Here is a 20,104-nt window from a genome sequence, read left to right as displayed (position 1 = left end):
GTAGTAATTAGATTGCCCTGCTATTTTACTTAAAGGTCCAATGCAGTGGTTTTTATCTCAATATCAAATCATTTCTGGGTAACAATTAAGCACCTTGCAGTGATTGTTTTCAATTAAAAGCATCAAAAAGAAACAAAAATAGCTTCTTAGTAATTTCTCGAGCAAGAATTTTGCTAGGACTGTCGGGGAGTGGTCTGAGTGGGGAGGGGAAAACAGAAAATGAGCTGTTATTGGCAGAGAGGTTTAGAACTCTCTTACTTATTGGTCTATTAACTAATGTACTGTGTGGTGATGTCACCATGGAATGCCAAAACTCCCTCCCACCAAAACAGGTGGAAATTTCAGGCGGTCTTTTCAAACAGCTCTTACATTAATCTTACATAAGAAAAATCACAATTTCACAGTATTGTTCCATAGTGTGGAAATATACAGTATATAAAACCCATGATATTGTTTTGTTGTTGCTCTGGGCCTAAATCAGCAGCCTAAATCATTTAAATCAGTTCTATTTTGCTGTGAAATTGAAACCATATTTCCCTGTTAGATTTCATTCCCAATGATGCGTATATTTCTAATTCTACAACCCAAATACTTTAAGACTTAAATTATATGGAATTGTTGGTTAGCCAGAACAGAGTAGATTTAAAAATAAAAAAAAAATCGGTAGGCTAGTTTTGATCTTAGCTCGGTACATCTAACCAGACACTTCCTCAGGGAGTGCGCCCTCTAACACAGTGTAAGGGAATGCTAATCTTCTCTTTGTTTCTCATGGTAAAGCTACTTATCTCCCCCTAAGCACAGTTAGCACCGATGAATGGAGCAGTTGTCTGGATGTGCCAAGCCAGCCAATCCAGCTGTGCGTGGTGGGCCAATGTGGGAAGAATTATCGACAATATGATAGTTTTTAGGAGTTTTAACCATTTAATCTGGTTCTTTCTAGCTAAGACTCCTAATCTGATCATTTTGTAGTTTTTCACTCCCTGTAGCCTTGTTCCCCCCCCCCCCCCATCTAAAGCCCACAGGAGGTGTAGGTGTTTGAAAGTAGCTTGTTTGGAAGGGTTTAGACATTCAAACTAAATTTGCGTCCCCTGCGAAGAGGGTTCCTGCAGGGTCTCAGCTATGTCTCCCTCCACTTCTGTGTGTGTTGTGCCACTGTTTCCAGGAGCTGGTTAGGCGCCTCGCCTTTTAAAGGTGAAAGATGAACATGTCTCAGGGAAAAAAGCCCAGTTGTTCAGCGTACTTTCTCTTTCTTTTCTTTCTTTATATATATATAAAAAAAGGGAGATTTAATAGAAAGTGCAGAAGGCTACCTGAATATTGTTTTCCTCTTCCACAGAGGTGGAAAAGTGTAAAAACACCTGTTGCTAGGCGGACGCAGTAAAACAACATTTCATTAGCATATAAAAGAGAGTGTAGTGTACATAACATGTCAGTAAACAGAGCTTGATGGATGTCCCAACACATACTATTTACTCAGGCAAGCACACAAGTTACATCTAAGCCACACAGTATACACCCTGTAGCCAATGTTAAGTAATGCATAAGAAATCAGCTTCTCCAGAGCTATTGGCATCCCTCTCCAGCTACGACACAGTGTCACGGTCATAATTGTATATTATAAACTGGGCGGTTCGAGTCCTGAATGCTGATTGACTGACAGCCGTGGTATGGCAGACCGCATACTACGGGTGACAAAACATTTATCTTTACTGCTCTAATTAGGTTGGTAACCAGTTTATAATAGCAACAACCTCGGGGTTGTATCGCCGCCTAAGAACAGCCCAGAGCCATGGTATATTGGCCATATTCAACACCCCCACGTGCCTTATTGCTTAATTATGCTTTAGAAATAAAACCCAAACATGGATCTAAAGCAATGATTCTGAAATAGCATGTCATGGCTCTGTGAACATTTAGAAGCAGGGTGTTTTTTAATTTAATTTAATTTACTGGCAAATAATGTCCCTGGTAATATTAACATTGAGTTAGCAGTATAATGGAGTTGATGAAACAATGTCTAGCAGAGAGAATAGGAGGTAGATGTGTTTATGATGTCTAGCCAGACAACTGAGCACCAAGGTCAGAACAAAGCAAAACAAGGAAGGAGAGAAAGATACCCGGAGGAAATGGATTAATAAAAAGCAGCGCAGACTAGAATCCCATCCTTCGTGGGGCCTGTGTTTATAGTTGATATTTATAAGGACGTTTCCCTATCGTAGCAGTGGCGGTGGCGACGGAGACTGTTTAAGGAAAGGCAATGGCGTTTTTGAAATAAGAAAATAAACTGTTTCCTTTATCGCGTTTGACCCGCTCCACCTGGCATTCATCAGCGAGCAGAGCCTGGCCTGCCTGTTGGTCCTGTCGGCTGCAGTTCTCTCCCTCGGCCTCCTTTATCACTCTAATGGGGTGCTATCCTCTCCACGCTGCTCTCTCTCTCTCTCGCCGGGTCTCTGTAGCCTTCGCTCCTCTCCTCTCTTGCCGGCCGGCCGAATCTTGCATTCTTTCCACATCCATCCTGAAAGACACGCAGGCGGATTTAACACATAATCAAGCTAGATGGGACACGCAATGCGGATTTAACACATAATCAAGCTAGATGGGAGGGTGGCCAGGGGGAGGCCCGGCTCTGACAGGGATCATCACGGCATGCCATGGAGACAGACTGGCACACACTAGTCCATCTCATCGCACTGTTGGCCAGGAGAGCTGGAGCAGAGCACTGAGCTCAACACCACCACCATTCCCCCCACTCTCGACCGAGGCAGGATTACTGGTACTACTTCTCGGGGCTACGCCTGTCCTTCTGAAGGCCTACCATAGTACAATGAGAACGATGTGGTGAAACTCTATATTACTTCTAGCTTGTTAAGACCCTGATGTCCCCTCTGTCCTCAATAGTTGATAAGGAGAACCTGATTAGTTCTGAGGGTTAATTGGGAAGTGGAAGAGGGGTTGTTTACATATTTCACCGACTCTCTAAAACAAAGGTAAAAACCTTTGCTTTTCCGTAATGGTAACACTAGCTAGAAGTCGAAATGAAATGCAAACTGTCAATCTAAGTGGAAGATTAAACGCAGGAAATATAGTTCAAGTGCCATTGCGCCGGGACATTAGGAATAATTATCGTCTGGTAAGGCCACAGGAAGCGATATGTCAGCCTGTCACAAAATGTCAACGCAGGAATCTCATCCGTCCTCTTCCCTTCTTTCCGCCTCCGTGTCCTTTATCCAGATTGTCATTTAATCGCCAAACAGTGAGAGCCGCTGTCTGGATGCAATTCAAAAATGTTAAGAAGCCAGACTCGGAGGGAAAATAAATATTGAGAATTTCGTCTCTTTAGTGTGTGTCTGTTCCAGATAACGGCTTCTTGTTTTATCCTCTCGTTGTCTCACACAATGCGGAGAGTGATTTAAACGTCCTCAGAAGAGATAGAGTGAGTCGGGGCAAAGTCATTCCTAACTGAGGCCTTTTCTGTTCTATCAGTGCGGTGCATAAAAACGCTGACTGCACACTGTTTTTCCCCCCGTCGCTGAATGAGAGCGTTTGACCACTGGAAGGAAAATTACAGATGCTGGCTCTGTTACTCCTCGCTAAGGAGCGGGGTGGAATGTCAGATTTTGTGTTTTCTTCCTCCCTCCCTCGCTCTCTCTGCTCCAACCTCAGCCCTGTTCTCTAAGGACCGGCTATATTCGCAGTGTAGTGTAAATGAGGCTGGTTGTTTTCGGTGTTTTTACCTCCCCCTTCGCCTGTGTCAACAAGCACAGCCTATTAGCCCCCCGCCCCCTCACATGCGCGTAATTATACGTTTGTCTGTTGGATGTGATCAATCTAGGGTGTGCTAGGGATTATCGTGAGTCGGGACACGCGTACAGTCTTCTAAAGTGTTTCACTGTCAGTGTAACACTTTGTTAGCGAAGTTCTCAAGTACTGTACGAGAGGCGCCCCAGGTTTGCCCTGATATTACAGACAAGCACTAGAGAGTGAACCCAGGGTAATTATACAGCAGAGTTTTTTTTCCTTCTCCCCCTCTGAAGAAATATGTGGCTGCAAAGGAAAGAGGAGGGGAAAATCACTCACTATCACCCGCTTTCATCTACTGCTTCAACGTCTCTGTTACAGAGTGTGTTTTCAGCTGATGATTCCAGGACCAGGAACTGGCCAAGAGCGTCTGCGCTGCTTGGACAGGAATGCAGGCTCTGGGATGGCTGTGTTTGCCCTTGTCACTCAGTGCACTGTGAGAGAGCACGGGAGAGGGAGAGCCAAGGCGAGCCCAGAAAAATGGTTACCCATGTCACACAGCTGTTTGATTTGATGCCCTACTTTGCCGCCTCGTTGCTTCTGTAAACAGCCGGTCAGACACATTGATAAACACAGGGGCCATCATGGAAGAAAAAACAGAAAAGAAACGGGAAATGAACCATCTTTTTGCATGGGAACTTTAACTTGGAGTACTGTTTACTTTTGAAAGCCCTGTTGTTCCTAGTGGCTGAGATAGCACTAATCTGGAGCCTGGATGCCTGAGAGCCAGGCAGGCAGAGATGGCAGTCGCAATGGGAGCGAGCTGGGCCTCCCCTCAACACTGCTGGCCACCCAGCGGAGCACCACTACCCAAACCCAAAGGCAAACAGAGTGTTTAAACAGCCATGCGTGGTGGGAGAGGAGAGAGCAGCCTTTCAAACAGCACCGCTGACCATTCTTGAGCGTTCTGCAAAATGGATTGCTCTGTGTTATCACAGGCACAAGCTAACCTATGTGAATATTTACGTAGTCTTATCAGAGGATTGTGTGGTGCGTTAGGTGTGGGTATACGTGTAGGTACATTGTTTGCACTTAATGTCTAACGTTATGGTGGATTGGTACATGAGAATTTGTGTGATTAATATGTTTCGGTAGGCAGCACACAGCTCCCATCACAAGGCACTTCTCTCGCAGCTTTAAAACCCTGTTTTCAATTACTGCCGTTCTCAGGTGAGGAAGTATTCGAGATAAAATCGTCTATTCTTCCCCTCTTCCGAAAAAGGTCTTGTTTCACGAGGCTGGTGCGGTGAGATAAATAGAGAGTGACAGGGCTTTCATGTTGCTGAAATGGGGATATCCCGTCCTTCGGTCTCCTCCTTGCGCTGTGGAGGTGTTAGAATGAGGGGAAACCAGGTTCCTTTATCCTTTCTATTTTAGATCTGTCACAGAAGTACGGCCAAATATCCTGAATCTCCGAAAAAAAAAGGGTGTAACAGAGATGTGAAACGGGGGGACCTCGGTATATAAAAAAAACGTTGCCCATTTTCCCAGCGGCTCATGTAAAATAAATGTTTTGTATAATTTGATAGTTTGTATGCAGAGCTATTTACAGGCATGTACAATCCTTTGCAGATTGGAACAGAAATCATGTGGCCTAGATTGAGTTTTTTTTTTTTTTTTCCCCCACAAGGCTTAGCGTTGGATTTTCCACAAACAGCGGGTCACTGTGGCTTGCTTGTCTTGAAGTGTTGAGACTGAAAAAGCCAAACCCAAAATAGACATTTCCCTATTCACTCATGCTTAAAAGTGAATTTGGAACATGCATGCGATTCACAAAGCCCTCTGTATGAATCGTTTCATTTGTTATACAGGAATTGTTCTGTTTTTTTGTTGTTGTTGCATTATTGCTGGATCTTGTCAGTTACTGTCTCTGTTTTTTCCCCCCCTCCAGATTTAGTGTTTGGTTTGTGGCATAAAACAATGATCCCTAATAACTCACAAGTGGCTGAGTTAACTCATCGCTAAGGGCCCGTTGTTTGGTCGATCGTGTCGCGTGACCTGGAATTTAAACTTTACTTTCATCAAGCTTCTTCTTCTCTGTTTTTTTCATGTCAGATGGTCCAGCGCCATCCTCAGACAAACGCTTTCATTTTTTGTTTGGCGTAATTCTCATTTCTGGAAAAGGCTTAAAAGTTTCAAATCCAGGTCATGTGACATGACCAACCCCAAAAAACAGGGCTCTACCCATCACACAAACAGCCATGTGACCAGTAGGGAAGAATTCATACACTGTCTCTTATCCCCGGCATAAGAGCATATTCACGAAGCCGAAACGCTCCAATAATCCATTAAGGGTTTCTACAACCTTGTCTGTTTTCTCTATTCACACCTCACTTAGCACTGCATGCCTGACTAGGACAGCACTCCCGCTCAGACTGGGCTTTGATAAACTAAACACGTATTTATTTACTGACCAGGGGATAAAAAAAAACAGAACATAAATAGCCCTATTTTCACCTCTCAGGTTAATAAGCAGTCGTTTTTTTCTCCCTCATTCAGTGCAGGCTTTGACATGGTGATATTTGTGATGCGTTTTTTTTAAGTGGGGTTCTGTCAAGCTGGTTGATGAAGCCAGAGGGGCAGGTTGATCCGAACACCAGCTGTTCTGTGATGTGAACAAAAGTGTAATTCTCTGTTCTATCATGCCCTTTCTCTTTTCTGGGAATTCAAGTGTGAACTAACCCCCCCCCCCCCCTCCCTTTCCTTCTTCCTCTGATTATAGCATGTGGCCGTGGGTTCTACAAGTCCTCGTCCCAGGACCTGCAGTGTTCGCGCTGCCCAGCACACAGCTACAATGATCGGGAGGGCTCGTGGCGCTGCGACTGTGAGGACGGCTACTACCGGGGACTCTCGGACCCACCCTCTGTGGCCTGCACAAGTAAGTACGGGAGCGTTGCTAGGTAAATACAGGAAGGACCTGTCTTAGATTCTGCATTTATGCTCTCATGAACACATGCTTGCACGTGCACATGCAAGTCTCCCTTCCAGACCCCCACTGGCCACACTGAGAATGTTCAATCTGGAGGATTGTGAAAAGCCCAGATCTGTTCACCATCTAATCTACTCCAGAGACCATACCAGTCCCCTGCCTCTGCTTCCCAATATGTCTTTATAATTATGTTCATGGGCCTGAGTGTGTTTTTCCCCCTCTTACCCCCCCCCCCCCCGGCTGGTAGTTAATGATCAGAGGAGCAATTTGCCATTTCCCGTCTAAAAGATTGCAATTACAGTCAACAGCAGCACCCTGTGTCTCCATTTGTTCTGGTCAGTGTTGCAATTATGTGACAGGCATTGATGACCTGTTTACACAGGCCAGGGGATTCATTTTAGAGGGTGGGGCTCATTTGCTCCAAAATCCACATCTGTTGCTCCCAAACAGGTAGATTCATGGGGGGCTTTTACAGGGCTACACCACCACCTCAAACCAATGACTGACTCCACAGAGATGGAGGGAGGGAGGACACACAATTTAAAGGAACAGTAGAGCGGTCAGGGTGGTACAAGGACTGGGCTAATAAGGAGAGGTGGAACAGTGGACTTCCTCTGTAAGTCTAATTTATCCCAGCGTCTCTCTCTCTCTCTCTCTCTGTCCATATTTGTTCTGGCCAGTCTTAATTCAGTCCTTGACTTGAAACAAAGACAGGACCGACTCTACTTACTTCCCCCTTCCTAACCCCTAGCTACTCCAATCAGAACCCGGTAGTAAACAAAAAGCCCACATTTCCACGGTAACCACTCAGATGATTTTATGAAAGACTGATCCATTTCTTTCCCCACCAAGCCTGTCCTGTGGGTTTACTGTCGGAAGATGAAAACAATAACTTTTACTGCTACGCAATTGACCACGAAGAAGTTTTATATTATTTTGTTATTTCCCGTTGCCCTCTGTCTGTTCTGCTGTGAAGAATCACTTTGGTGGAAACAGACATGTGAAATGGCAATGGCCAAGTTGTCTTTTTAATAGATTCCACTGTTTATCTACATAAAGACGTGCTCTGGAACTTTGGCGACTACTACATTTTTAAAAAAAAACTCCCGCTTTGGGCTGGATGTTTCAATGTGTAGTTCATACATGCATAATCTATAGCCACAAAATCCCTAGTTTGAATGCGACTCTTTTTGTAGAGAATGTGCTGCGCCATTCTCCCTACATTTTTCCCAATGTGGGCCAGCCTTTGTGGGGTCTGGTCTGGTCTGGTCTGGTCTGGTCTGGTCTGGTCTGGTCTGGGGTAGAATTCAATAGTAATTGAAAGTGAATTTACATTGCTTGAGCAAACAGCTTGATTGACAGATTTTTAAATGGGCGCTTGTAAACCTCCCTTATCTTAGGCTCTGTACAAACAGAGAGACAGATCTCTGCAGCACATGGATTAGGAATGTCTTTATGAGACTAAGATTGGACGAGGAGGAAGATAAAGATGAAACATGGATATATTGGGAGAGGTAATTCACTGCAACAGGCAAAAACGGAAATTAAGACACTAGTTTTGAAAGGCCGTCGGACAATATATTTTCCATTATCATTGTTGCAAATATTGCGTGTTGAGAGAGAAGGAAAAACACATTGTATGATATTGTTTTTCCAATATTTGCTCACTCCATTCTTATGCAAAGCCAGGAGATAATGAGAAATGTATGGGGATGGCACTGCAGGAAGGCTGGGAGCATTTTTCCAGAAGCGGAGCAAAGCCTTGAAGCTGCTGACAGGTTGGGGAGTGGGCATCAATCATGTGACAGCTGTGAGCAGTGTTGGCGCTAGCAGGGTCTGAAAAGGGCAGTTGTGAGCAGCCATCTCCCCCTTCCACCCCTCTCCCCATCTCGCCCCCGTCGTCCCACTCATATTTGCAACCTCAACAAGTTGACATCTCACAGAGAGGGAGAGGGAGAGGGAGAGAGTGAGAGAGAGAGGGAGAGAGAGAGGGAGAGAGAGAGGGAGGGAGGGAGAGAGAGAGGGAGAGAGAAAGGGAGAAGGAAATAATGAGAAATGGAAAGAGAGAGAGAGAGAGAGAGAGAGAGAGAGAGAGAGAGAGAGAGAGAGAGAGAAAGAAAGATTCCATCCTGATTGGAGCCTGTAGTTGCTAGGGGACGGATGAGGGCCAGTGGAACGTAGGAGTCCCTTTCCTCCTTTCTTCCTCCTATCACGGCCTCCCTCTCTTCCACATGGCTTCACTCAGCCAGGTTTTAAACCACCCAGGTCAAAGGTCACGACACATGTTTGCAGATGAAGGATGAGTGCTTGGCTGATTTGAATACCGTTCACCCCCAGCCTCCCCTCTTTCCCTCCATCCCTCCAATTAGTGTGTAGCCCCCTAATAGGGCAGTGGAGGGCTGAGACGGCCAAGAGCACCTCTCTCTTTTAGCTCTGCTCTCTCTCACAGCAAATCAGGACATTAGTCTTTTCTCCTAAGCCCTCTGACTAACTCAGGTCTCTCAGCTCTACACAGAGAGACAGGCTCAGCAAGATGACCTAATTATCTAGTAACTATTGCTATTATCCAAAAAGAGTCAGCCTTCTTGGTTTATGCCATATCATTCAGTTAAAAAGGTCCATTCGATTTGGTTAACGAGTGAATGTGCTGTCAGAGGCGGTTATTCATCAGCAATATCACAGGTTCACCCAGTGTCTGGAGAATCAGCTGTATTACGCTATAAGAAGGAGGTGACAGGACACATTCACCCACCCACCCACACACGCACACACGCGCACACACACACGCGCACACACACGCACACACGCACACACACACACACACACACACACACTGCGGCGTTGGAAGGAAGAAGCTTGTGATTGAGACGTCTCAGACTGTGAGGGCTATGGAAGGCTAATCCGTGAAATGAAACTTCACCGGGAGGAGGGGGTGAGAGGAGAAAACGTAAAGAGATAAGACACCGAAAGGAGAGGAGTGAGAGACGGAAAAAGAGAGCGAGAGAGCGAGGGCGGCAAGCCCTTGAGCTACGAGGATCAGCAGACAGACGGCAGAGGCTCAGGATGTCGCCTCTCCTAGCTGCAGGTAAGACGGGGAGGACAGTGTCACCTCACCTTACAGAGGCAGGGAGAGAACTGTGTGGTGGCGGGGGAACAAAGCCAACCCAGGGAACAGGAAGCACTATGTCTAGTCTAGGACAGCGAAGGGAAGCACTCACTGTATTCCATGTCCACAAAACAAGACCAAAACACAGACCACTCAAATTCATTCTAATTCAATATCCTCCTCCAGCTGTTATCTCTGAAATCACTGCCCTGATCTTTGTCACCTGAGACTCAATGAGAGTGGCTGAGTAAATAAAACAAGCTATTGTCTGTTGGTAACCGTGACCATGGTAATGCAGTACAAACAAACGCCTGAGAGATGAGTGTGTGCCTGCGCGTGTGTTTGTGCGTGCATGTGCGTGTGCGTGTATGTGTGTGACTCTCGCTCTTTGTCCCTGAAGAGGATTAAAGGACTAGTTCACTATTTTACAACTTGATGTTAGCTGGTTCCTCACCCTGGAAGTCGTCTATGGGCCAGGAGAAACTGTAATCCATGGTTCAGTTCTCTTTAAACAGCCACTACTAACTTTAGCCACCACAAGCTAATAAGGAATGGGAGTGATGGTGGCATGTGAGCATGTACATTTTAGTTGTTGTTGCCAGATCACCTTTAAGTAACACATGCCCCCATCGCTTCCATTGATTGTTAGCTTGTGGTGGCTAAGGCTAGCGGAAATTTGTAGTGGCTGTTTAATTAAAGAAGAATGCAACCCTGGATTACATTACTCCTGGCCCATAGACGACTTCCAGGGTGAGAAACTGTCTAACGTCAAGTTGTAAAATAGTGAACTAGTCCTTTATGAGCCCGGGTCCAGTGTAGGTGACAGTGCTGAAGTCGTGCCTTGGCTCTAGCTAGAGAGTCGTGCCGCCTCTCCTCTTCAGCTGCCACATGTGTCTCTTTCATCTCCAGAGCCCAGAGTATCACTGGCTCCATCTCATCATTTCCCTCTGTAGCCGTGAATATGGATTGCTCTGTTCTGCCTGCCTCATTCTTCTTAATGGGAGGAATTAGGAAAATAACCTAATGTGCAATATTGGGCTCCTGAGTGGCACAAAGGCACTGCATCTCAGTGCTAGAGGCGTCACTACAGACCCTTGTTCGATCCTGGGCTCTACCACAACTGGCGTGATCCGGAGTCCCATAGGGTGGTGCACAATTGGCCCAGCATCATCCGGGTTAGCGGAGGGTTTGGCCGGGGTAGACCGACATTGTAAAATAAGAATTTGTTCTTAACTGACTTGCCTTGTTAAATAAAGGTTAAATAAATAATATAAATAATGACTCAGACAATTATAGTTTTCGCTCTATGCATAAGTATTACCAATTTGTAAAGACTTTTGTCTAAATAAATGTGGTGAGAAGCTCTTTGGATTTGGATGAAAATGGAGTAGTTTAGTATTTCACAGAGAAAATGAAAGATGCTTTTAAAAACGCTCATGAACAAGGAATACAAGTCATAATCTATAGTGCATTAAAAGGGACATAAAACGATCACTTAATTGGAGGCCTACAGTATATAAACATCTGGGTCATAAAAAACAAGGGCTTGAATTTGAGTGAATAAAGCAGCAATTTGTAAATCATTGTTTTTATGAGAAGAGGGTAATTCTTTTCTATTGTTCAGAGGACAATGGTTTATGTTCTAGTGAAGGATGGATAATTTATTGAACACGTGGTTAGTGTGCTTCCAGTGATATTCTATATAGAGGCTATTGTGGGGCGATAACTCAAGATTTAATCTCACTTGTAAATTCCGGGGCTATTTTTCAAAAACATCAACTTTAAGTGTCTTGTCTCTGCGATTCATTGGAAAGGAAACCCTTTGTCTCACACTGGGATAATTGTATATTGGGGAGGACTGAGGGAGAGCTAATAATGCCTCGTATCTGCCTCCCTCTGATCCCCTGTTCAGGATAAATAGTTCTACAATGGAATGACATCTCAATCATTTCAACTGGATATTCCTGCCAATGTTACATTTCTGATATATTCCACGTTTGAACGTTAACGACAATTGGTGACTTGTGAATGCATGGTTATCGAATGAACAGAATGGGTATCCAAAAAGGACCTGCCTTCACCTCACATGAACCATTCACTCCTTTAAACAGGTACCTGTTCTTTAACAGTGCTAAGCACACTCGAAAGGCAATACCATTCCACAGTTGACATGACAAATGAGCGATACGTAACACGTTCGCATTCATACTTAGCATGTACCCGCATCAAATCAGAGTGGTAGGAATGCAGTCGTTATGCCTTGTAATTGTCCCCATGCGTTGTCTCAGTTTCGCAGCCTACTCCTCATTGACCTTGGCTTTGCTGGTGTTTGACTTCCTCTCTACCTACCTGCACTAGTTTTTCTTTTTAGATTTGAGCTCTATTATAATTGCGTGTCAGTGTGGCCCAAAGGGTCAGAGCTGGCATGTCCCGTGCCAGTCAGTCTGAGAGAACAGAGCAGAACAGTGAACCGCATATCCAGTCAGTACGCACACCCAGTCGGCTGTCACTTTCCCTCCCTGGCCCTCCATTATTTAACTCTCCCTCCTCTTCCTCCTTCCTTCCTTCCCTCCTCTCCCTCTTTGTCTGCCTCCCGCCCTGACAGGACCTCCCTCGGCGCCACAGAACCTGGTCTACAACATCAACCAGACCACGGTCAGCCTGGAGTGGAGCCCGCCGGCCGACACGGGCGGTCGCAACGACGTGACCTACAGGATTATGTGCCGGCGCTGCAGCTGGGAGCCCGAGGAGTGCGTAGCGTGCGGGGGGAACGTGGGATACTCCCCCCAGCAGGCGGGATTAGTGGACACCTACGTGAGCGTGGTGGACCTGCTGGCCCACGCCAACTACACCTTCGAGGTTGAGGCAGTCAACGGGGTATCTGACCTCAGCCGCACCCAGAGGCTGTTCGCCGCAGTCAGCATCGCCACCAGTCAAGCAAGTAAGGAGTCCGATTGGCTCAAGAGAGATCAAATTCTGGGGGTTTGGCTAGATTCCAGAACACGGTCCTACGTCCTAACATCCACCCTTCCCTGTACACTTTAATTAATAACGATTGCTAAATTCCTTGCACTTTCATATTCCGCTGTTGTGGTCTAGAATTGCCTTCACGATTAAGTTACAAAGAAATTTGCAGTACTTCATGGTCTCCTAGATGTTCAGGATAAGCGAGACAGATCTGGCCCTTTTAGGATACAGAATAATGTCAAACGTTTGCACTTAGCCTATGCACTATAGAAACTTTCGCGTATTTCACCAACAAACCAATGGCTATTTTGCGCTGCGGTCTGCCGTTCAACTGAAAACACGCTAAGTACCTTAATCATACCTCATTGGCATTAATGACCATAGGTTGATACACAGCATTTACATTTGGCATATCACCCAGATTCATTTAATATGTGTGTCAGAGCTACGGTGGAAAACATTAGTAGCATAGCAAGGCTTGCTGCGAGTTGTACCATCGGAAACAGTGCGTGTCGCTAGCTCCCCTGGGAACCTAGCATAATTAAAATGCTGTATTTTCTTGGTGACGCACTCCAACTGAAGGCAGCACTCCACCTTTTCTTAAATTCATTATTTCTATGGATCCACCAAACAAGATTTATCTTTCATGCTCAAGCGTCCATGAAGCGCAGTTGGAGTCGAAAGGGAATACTAACTAGGGTCATTAAAAGAGGGTTGCACAGCCATTGTAGCTTGTAAAGAGTGTTTGGGGAATATCATCATCATAACCATGTTGCTAACCAGTAGCTACGAGAATTCGGGGACTTGTGTGGCGCACACTGAGGCTCTTGTGGTAGATGTTGAGGTTTGACTTTGAACCACCTTTCAGATGACCTGAAAATAGACTTGTTGATGTTGTCTTTTTTAGACTTGACTTCACCCCAACCCAGCCCTATACATGACTGCAGAAGAGCTGCAACTCTTTAGAGTTTTTTTCCTTGAAAGAATTGGGTCAATCCTGAACATGCAGCCATGTCCTGTGATGCTCTCCTAGTAAGATGTATCTGCATACGGTATCTGTTTTATTTCAGACATTTTTTGAGTGCACTCGTTTAGAATACTCTACTGTGTTGTTTGTTTGCGTGTAATAACAAATATATATCAAATAGACAAAATGGAAGAACAAATTTCGCAACAACCCCCCCCCCCCCCTCCCCCCCCATTCTAAGACTGTCAAAAGGAGAGAGAGGAGAGAGACAGAGAGAGAGAGAGAGAAAGAGAATGGATAATTGTGGCCAGGCAGCAGCATGAATGTGGGTTAAACTGTAGGGAATGATGTATGTTCCGTGACACGGTTCATGACAGAGACACACGCTGGATGGTTCTAGGGGTTGCCTTGCCAAGGACACAAGGACACTGCAAGGAGGGAGAACTGCAGGGAAAGATGGGGAAAACAATTAACACATGGCTCCCTCAGAGCCTCTTATAATTACACGTGGCATGTTGACAACAGACAATTGCTCTGTTAACCCTGCGGTATATTTAGCCATCAGAAATAGTGGGAAATAGAGGGAAGGATTTGATGAGGAAGAAATTAGGTTTATGTCTTAAAGCTAGCATTAGGCTACTATTTGAAGCAAGAATTACATAGTTTGAGATGCTCACTGCTATTTAGTGTAATTAGATGTGTTTATAGATGTTTTGTTACCCTATAGCCTAGATACACTATGACACATTTGAACAATTGGGGATGTAGCAGACTGCTTGGCTTCAGTTTGATGATGTGCCAACACAAATTGTTAGTGAGATCCTCATGTGAGAGAGCGAGCAGAATCAGTGTTGCTGCGCGGGTTGCAGCCCAGACGTTAACCCTGTCCTGCGGTGCTTTTCAGCACTGGCCACTGGGCCTTCATCGTGTCCGGATCCTGTGCCCGGGCCATTAGGGAACGCTCCAGCGCTTTTTAATTGGAACGTCGGCGCTTCCTAAAACAATGGCTCCCTTCCCGAGCAAGCATGTACAAGTCGGGCCACATTGCTAATGTATGACTGCAATAATAAACCCTTTTACGCCTCACCATCCAGAATTGATGAACCGTTCCTCGGGATGGAGGTAGCGAGAGAGTGAGCCGTGGTCCTGAGAAAGTCTTGAAGAGAGGAGAGGAGAGGCCATCGAGCAGGTAGTGCCTCTCTCTCCTGTTGAAGGATAATCAACCCGTGAAGAGGAGAGGAGGAGCAGAACAGAGGGAGAGGAGGAGAGAAGTAGAGGAGCAGGGTGACTGCGAAAATGCAGATGGTGATTTATCTGATTAGGAATTCACACCTCCCCTAATTATACCAAAGGACGTGTGAGGAGTAAGGCTGTGAGGCAGTCTGCAGCCGTGGACGAGTCGAGGATCTGCACAAGGTGCTGAGTGCTTATTGTTCCCAGGGAAACCAAATTACCTCCCAGCTCTGTCTACAAGTGTGTTTAAATAACTACTGTTGCATTGCAAGTTCATCATCTTGTTTTGTCTTCGACTCTCCCCCTCGCATCCTCACCACAATAATCATACACAGGTGAATTCATATGAATTTGTCATCACATCTTGACGAGGTGGAGTTTTTCCGGAAAAAAAAGTTAGGCTAGCTAGACGGAGAGTGCATTTCAATCAGGGCACTATTGTCGCTTGACAACTCTAGAGAGCTGCCCTCGAAGATCCTCCATACTCCGGATGCTTTCATGCCGCTACACTTGTAGAGAAGGACTTTTGTTCTCTCAGAAGCCTGTGAGTGAGAACTGCTGATGGAATAACCATTCATATTTATTCAAGAGAGTGTGTCATCTCATCACATCTCAACACATCACATCTCAACCCGAAAATTCCCTGTGGAGAACCACGGTAGAAATATGATTGGAATTGGTTAAGGGGAATGGCTATAGGAGCACTATGTGTGACGGGACACTCAGCCACAGAACAGTGGATGATGCTGCTAAGGTGTGAGCATAAAGTGGCGTAAACAATGTATTACAGCTGCAATGTGTCGACCGACCAAATTCACATAGAAATGTGAGTTGTAGGTTCATCTCATTGAAGTCTAAGAAGCGGTAGATCTGTTCTATGTGCGCTATTTCTATGCTTCCCGTTGTCAAGTTTAGTTTATGCGTATTTAACTTTCGGTTTTGTATAGCAGCTTCAAACAGCTGAAAGTGCTATATTTTTGATTATTGAAAATATATTTCACAGCGGTTTATATGGTATTCTCTACACCAGAGTATCTCAAACTCAGTCCTGGGGATCCAATGGGGTGCAGTTTTTTTTTTTTCTCCATAGCACTACACACCTGATTCAAATAATCAAAGCTTAACGAGGAGTTCATTATTTGAATCAGGTGTGTAGTGCTAGGCCAAAAAACAAAACTTGCACCCCCTGGGGTCCCCAGGACCGAGTTTGAGAAACACTGATCTACACTATAGACTACATTGCTTGTTTTGTCATATGAACAACCAGGAAATGGCGAAGCGATTGCTGCACATTGCACCTTTGAAGGGGGAAAGGGGGAAGCTGTGGAAATTGATTTTAATGCTGACTGCTCATATTAGCCAGGAGCAGGGAACGGGTTACATACCGATAGAAACGTCTACTGTTGCTGTTTGTGTTCAGAGCCCTCTAGTATGAGTCAGCGTGGGATTGGGATATAACTTAGCGATATGTTTTATTTACACCGCGATGAAAATCGGGGGTTGTCTTTTATTCTTCCTTTCATCCTCCTTCATGGTTGGAACTGTAATAGATCGCACCGTTGATAGCCTTTAAAAAAATGTTTTGATCAATTGTTGCAGATTAATGGATTCGGAAAAACAATCTTGCTTTCCTGGTTTATTTTTAGATCATCTCCTTCAGGACTGTTGTGGTGTAACTTCATATTTACTTTGAATGAGATCAGAGTGTCCTCAAGTGCAAACCTATTTAAACATTCAAAGGGAACAACGGGCTATTCCCTTTGCCACCATTTGACTTGGTGAGAAAAATGCATTGTGGCACGCATGAGTGTCAGCTAAGCATTTTCACTTTGATCTGAGAAGCCTCTATGCTCTAGCCTTGCGTGAGAAGCAAATATCCCCCTTTCAACACAAGTTGTTGGGCTGCTAGTATTGTCAGGACTACGTCAGTCATTTGTATGACGGTCTACAGCAACAAGTATTAGTGCTGTGATGGGATAATTCATCTCCCTTAAAGCGGCAATCAGCAGTAGAAACATTAACAAAGCTGAGGGAAGGGGCTGGAGAAATGTCATCACTCTCAAGAATTCATTGGCCGAGCTATAGACGCAAGGTTTTGACCATCCATGATATCGAACTTAGAGTGTCAACTGTGTTTTGAGGCTGTATAGTGTTTGTTTACATTTTCTTTGTTACAAACATTGGAGTAAAACAAGCTTTTATCTCGGGTTCTGATGGGGGTACGACAGTTGATCGCGAGTCATATTCTTCAAGAATCAATGGGTACATGTCATTAAATTGAGGTCCAAAAAGGGATGTAGCAACTGCTGATTGCCCCTTTAACACAGTGAAATTAGTTAAATAAATGTTGGGAGTGAGACGTGTTTAAACGGACAACCATGCAAGCTGATACTCTGTGGTTCTCGAACGGTAATATATATATGGTCACTTTATCTCCACTTTATCACTGCAAAATGGATATTTCTCAATGTGTTGGTGAGAGCAACACTTATGGAAACAAAGGCCCATTGGTTGATTCTTTTTAATGTCCTACACTGTCGTGGTGGCCTTAAGACAGAGTGGATTTGATTCGGAGGATTCCCCACTGACCACCACCATCGCGGCCGGTGTCACTTTAAAGTTAAGCGGATCCTCCTTTGTTGCATTTGTCAGTGGTTTTATGTTACCTGGGAGCCCCCCCCCAGTAATTTGATGAGAGCTGGGCAAAGCAGTCCGATTCAACAGCTGCAATAAAACAGTGGTGGTCTCCCCGAAGCACAAGCGCTCCGGCACTTAACCTGTAGCTTTCTGTAAATGCCTCCTGATTTGCCTGTCACCCAATCCGTCAGCAATGAATAATTTTGATGGAAGGTGCACTTTAATTACTTTCCTATTTAAATGGCATTATCGTGGCCTATCTAGGTAATTAATCTCCCCAAGTATCCTGTTTCAGTCTTTTATTGCTGGCAGACGAGCCACCTAAATCCCCCTGAATCTGGCGTGCATGACTGAGTTCTCTCTCACAGTAGCCCCACAGTGTTCCCTCTTTCCCCTTGACTTGGTGCCTATCACCACCAGTGGACAGCCCAGTGGCAGAGGGGCCCTTTCTCTGAGAACACACAGAGTTTAAGCGCTCCATGCACTCTGTCAGAATTACAGACCCATTTCTCTCTCTCTCTCTCTGCCTCGGAAAGGACACATTTACAGACACGGTCAGAGTGTGTTGAGGAGCTGTGAAAAACACATTTGTTACCGTCCACTAAAAAGCATTTGAAATGTTTTATTTTTGTTCATAGCTGGGATAATGTTGACGAAAGCAGTATCTGTCAATCTCTAATTCTATACTTCCTTTGTGTTTATGTGTGTGTGTCTAAGCGTGTTGCGTTTGCAGTGATGCGTGAACATTTTTCGAAAATAATGTTATTTGATATCTGGATTGAAAACACTGCCGGGAACTGCAATTCTTTTGTGATTATGATGTTGTTTTGCCCAGCTGGGAATCTTGTCAAAGTTAAAAGGCTACAGCGCTGATTCTTATTCAGTTTTATCTTCTAGCCGGTGTTTCCCACAGAATTCAGGATTGAAACCAGTTTCATTATTGAGAAACTGCAAACTAGTTTGAGGCCACACATTTTTTCCCAGGCTAACTATTGTTTACCTTAGCAACAGCAACTGAACTCTTCACTGTCCCAGAACATTTACACCCTTCATATTCGTATACTTTTTTTTTACATGCATTTGACAGGGACAATGCACATCAAATCAACATTTCTGTAAATATGCCAGATTAAGCCAGCTAGCTAGTTTTCAACTGTTCCAACATAAAGAAATCTACATTTTTTCCTCTATGACTCATTCGTTTAAGAGCACTGGCATATAGGAACATTCCATGTAGTATAGATTATGAGCTCAGTGAAAATGAATGTCCTTACAAAGTAAATGTCTACTTGAGAAATATCTGGAACTCTAATATAGTTCATTTCAAATTTGATTGGACTCTTATTATTAACGAGTTTCTTTGACTGACAGCTCCTAAAATGAAGCAGTCCACGGCTGGGTGGAAATAGCGGGATAAACAATAGCATGACCTGCAAACAATGAAACGCAAAGACAATGCCTTCATTCGTATGCAGAGGAATGGATTTCGCAATGCACAACCCTTTGTTTTCAATGACGTCACACTTTTTGTATACCTCTGAGTTGTTGAGAATGTACTCGGCAGTAGTATGAAACTCTTGTGCGTAATTACCTCCGGCGCCTTCAAGATGTAAGAGGTGTTGACAAGCTGAATGCACCTGTTTGAACTACTAGCACACATCTCGGACACCCATGCATACCCCACAAGACATGCCACCAGAGGTCTCTTCATGCCACCAGAGGTCTCTTCACAACATAAGATGGGAGGCTAACAGTACTACATAGAGCCATGACTACATGGAACTCTATTCCACATCAGGTAACTGATGCAAGCAGTACAATCAGATTCTTTATTAAACAGATAAAAATACACCTTATGGAACAGCGTGGGACTGTGAAGAGACACACACACACACACACACACACAGGTACCAGCACAGGCATACGCACACACACGCTCTACACACACGTACATTGTGGTTTTATTTTGCGGTGTTTATTGTGCAGTTTGTGTTGGTTTAGCGATGTTATATGATGTACTGTTTTACGTTTTGCTTTATGTGCAATGTAACTGTCTTGATGTGTTTGGACCCCAGAAAGAGTAGCTGCTCCCTTGGCAAGAGCTAATGGGGATCCCTAATAAATACAAATCCAAAAATATACATACAAGTATACATACAGTACACGTCCACGGCGACAAATGGATCAAAGGATAGAGGTTTGGCTGAAGGAAGTGACGTTGTAACAACTTTATTAAGGTAAAGTGCTTGAAACAGAAATTGTGTTTACGATGGACCAGGGAGCTCCTTTGGATGAGTCCAGTTCACCAGTGAGTGGAGCAAGCCGAGGCTGGCCTGTGATGCTATGCAGAGGCTCTACTCCCTTTACTGCCCATGGGGGGGGGGGGGGGGGGACTGAGAGGCCCCAGTAAACACTCATACACTCTCTCTATTTCTCTGATATGTACACACACGCACACACACACACA

The 20,104-nt window shown here is 44.8% G+C and overlaps 1 protein-coding gene across 13 annotated transcripts in view; it reads left to right on the top strand.

The window, feature by feature from the left end:
- Positions 1–20,104, top strand: part of LOC110522125 (ephrin type-A receptor 7) — a 76,866-nt gene that overhangs the window by 14,900 nt on the left and 41,862 nt on the right. For 8 of the 13 annotated variants that reach the window (XM_036975675.2, XM_021600255.3, XM_021600250.3 and 5 more), the window contains exons 4-5: positions 6,521–6,676; positions 12,439–12,774. In XM_036975675.2, the coding sequence (XP_036831570.2) occupies positions 6,521–6,676; positions 12,439–12,774 (492 nt within the window). The remainder of the gene's footprint in view (positions 1–6,520; positions 6,677–12,438; positions 12,775–20,104) is intronic. The other 5 variants (XM_090232525.1, XM_090232523.1, XM_090232521.1 and 2 more) reach the window with 1 other exon arrangement.

The sequence above is a fragment of the Oncorhynchus mykiss genome, chromosome 4 (assembly GCF_057628025.1).
Source record: "Oncorhynchus mykiss isolate SJ-2025 chromosome 4, ASM5762802v1, whole genome shotgun sequence".
Lineage (NCBI taxonomy): Eukaryota > Metazoa > Chordata > Actinopteri > Salmoniformes > Salmonidae > Oncorhynchus > Oncorhynchus mykiss.
This window is presented reverse-complemented; position numbering and strand designations above follow the sequence as displayed.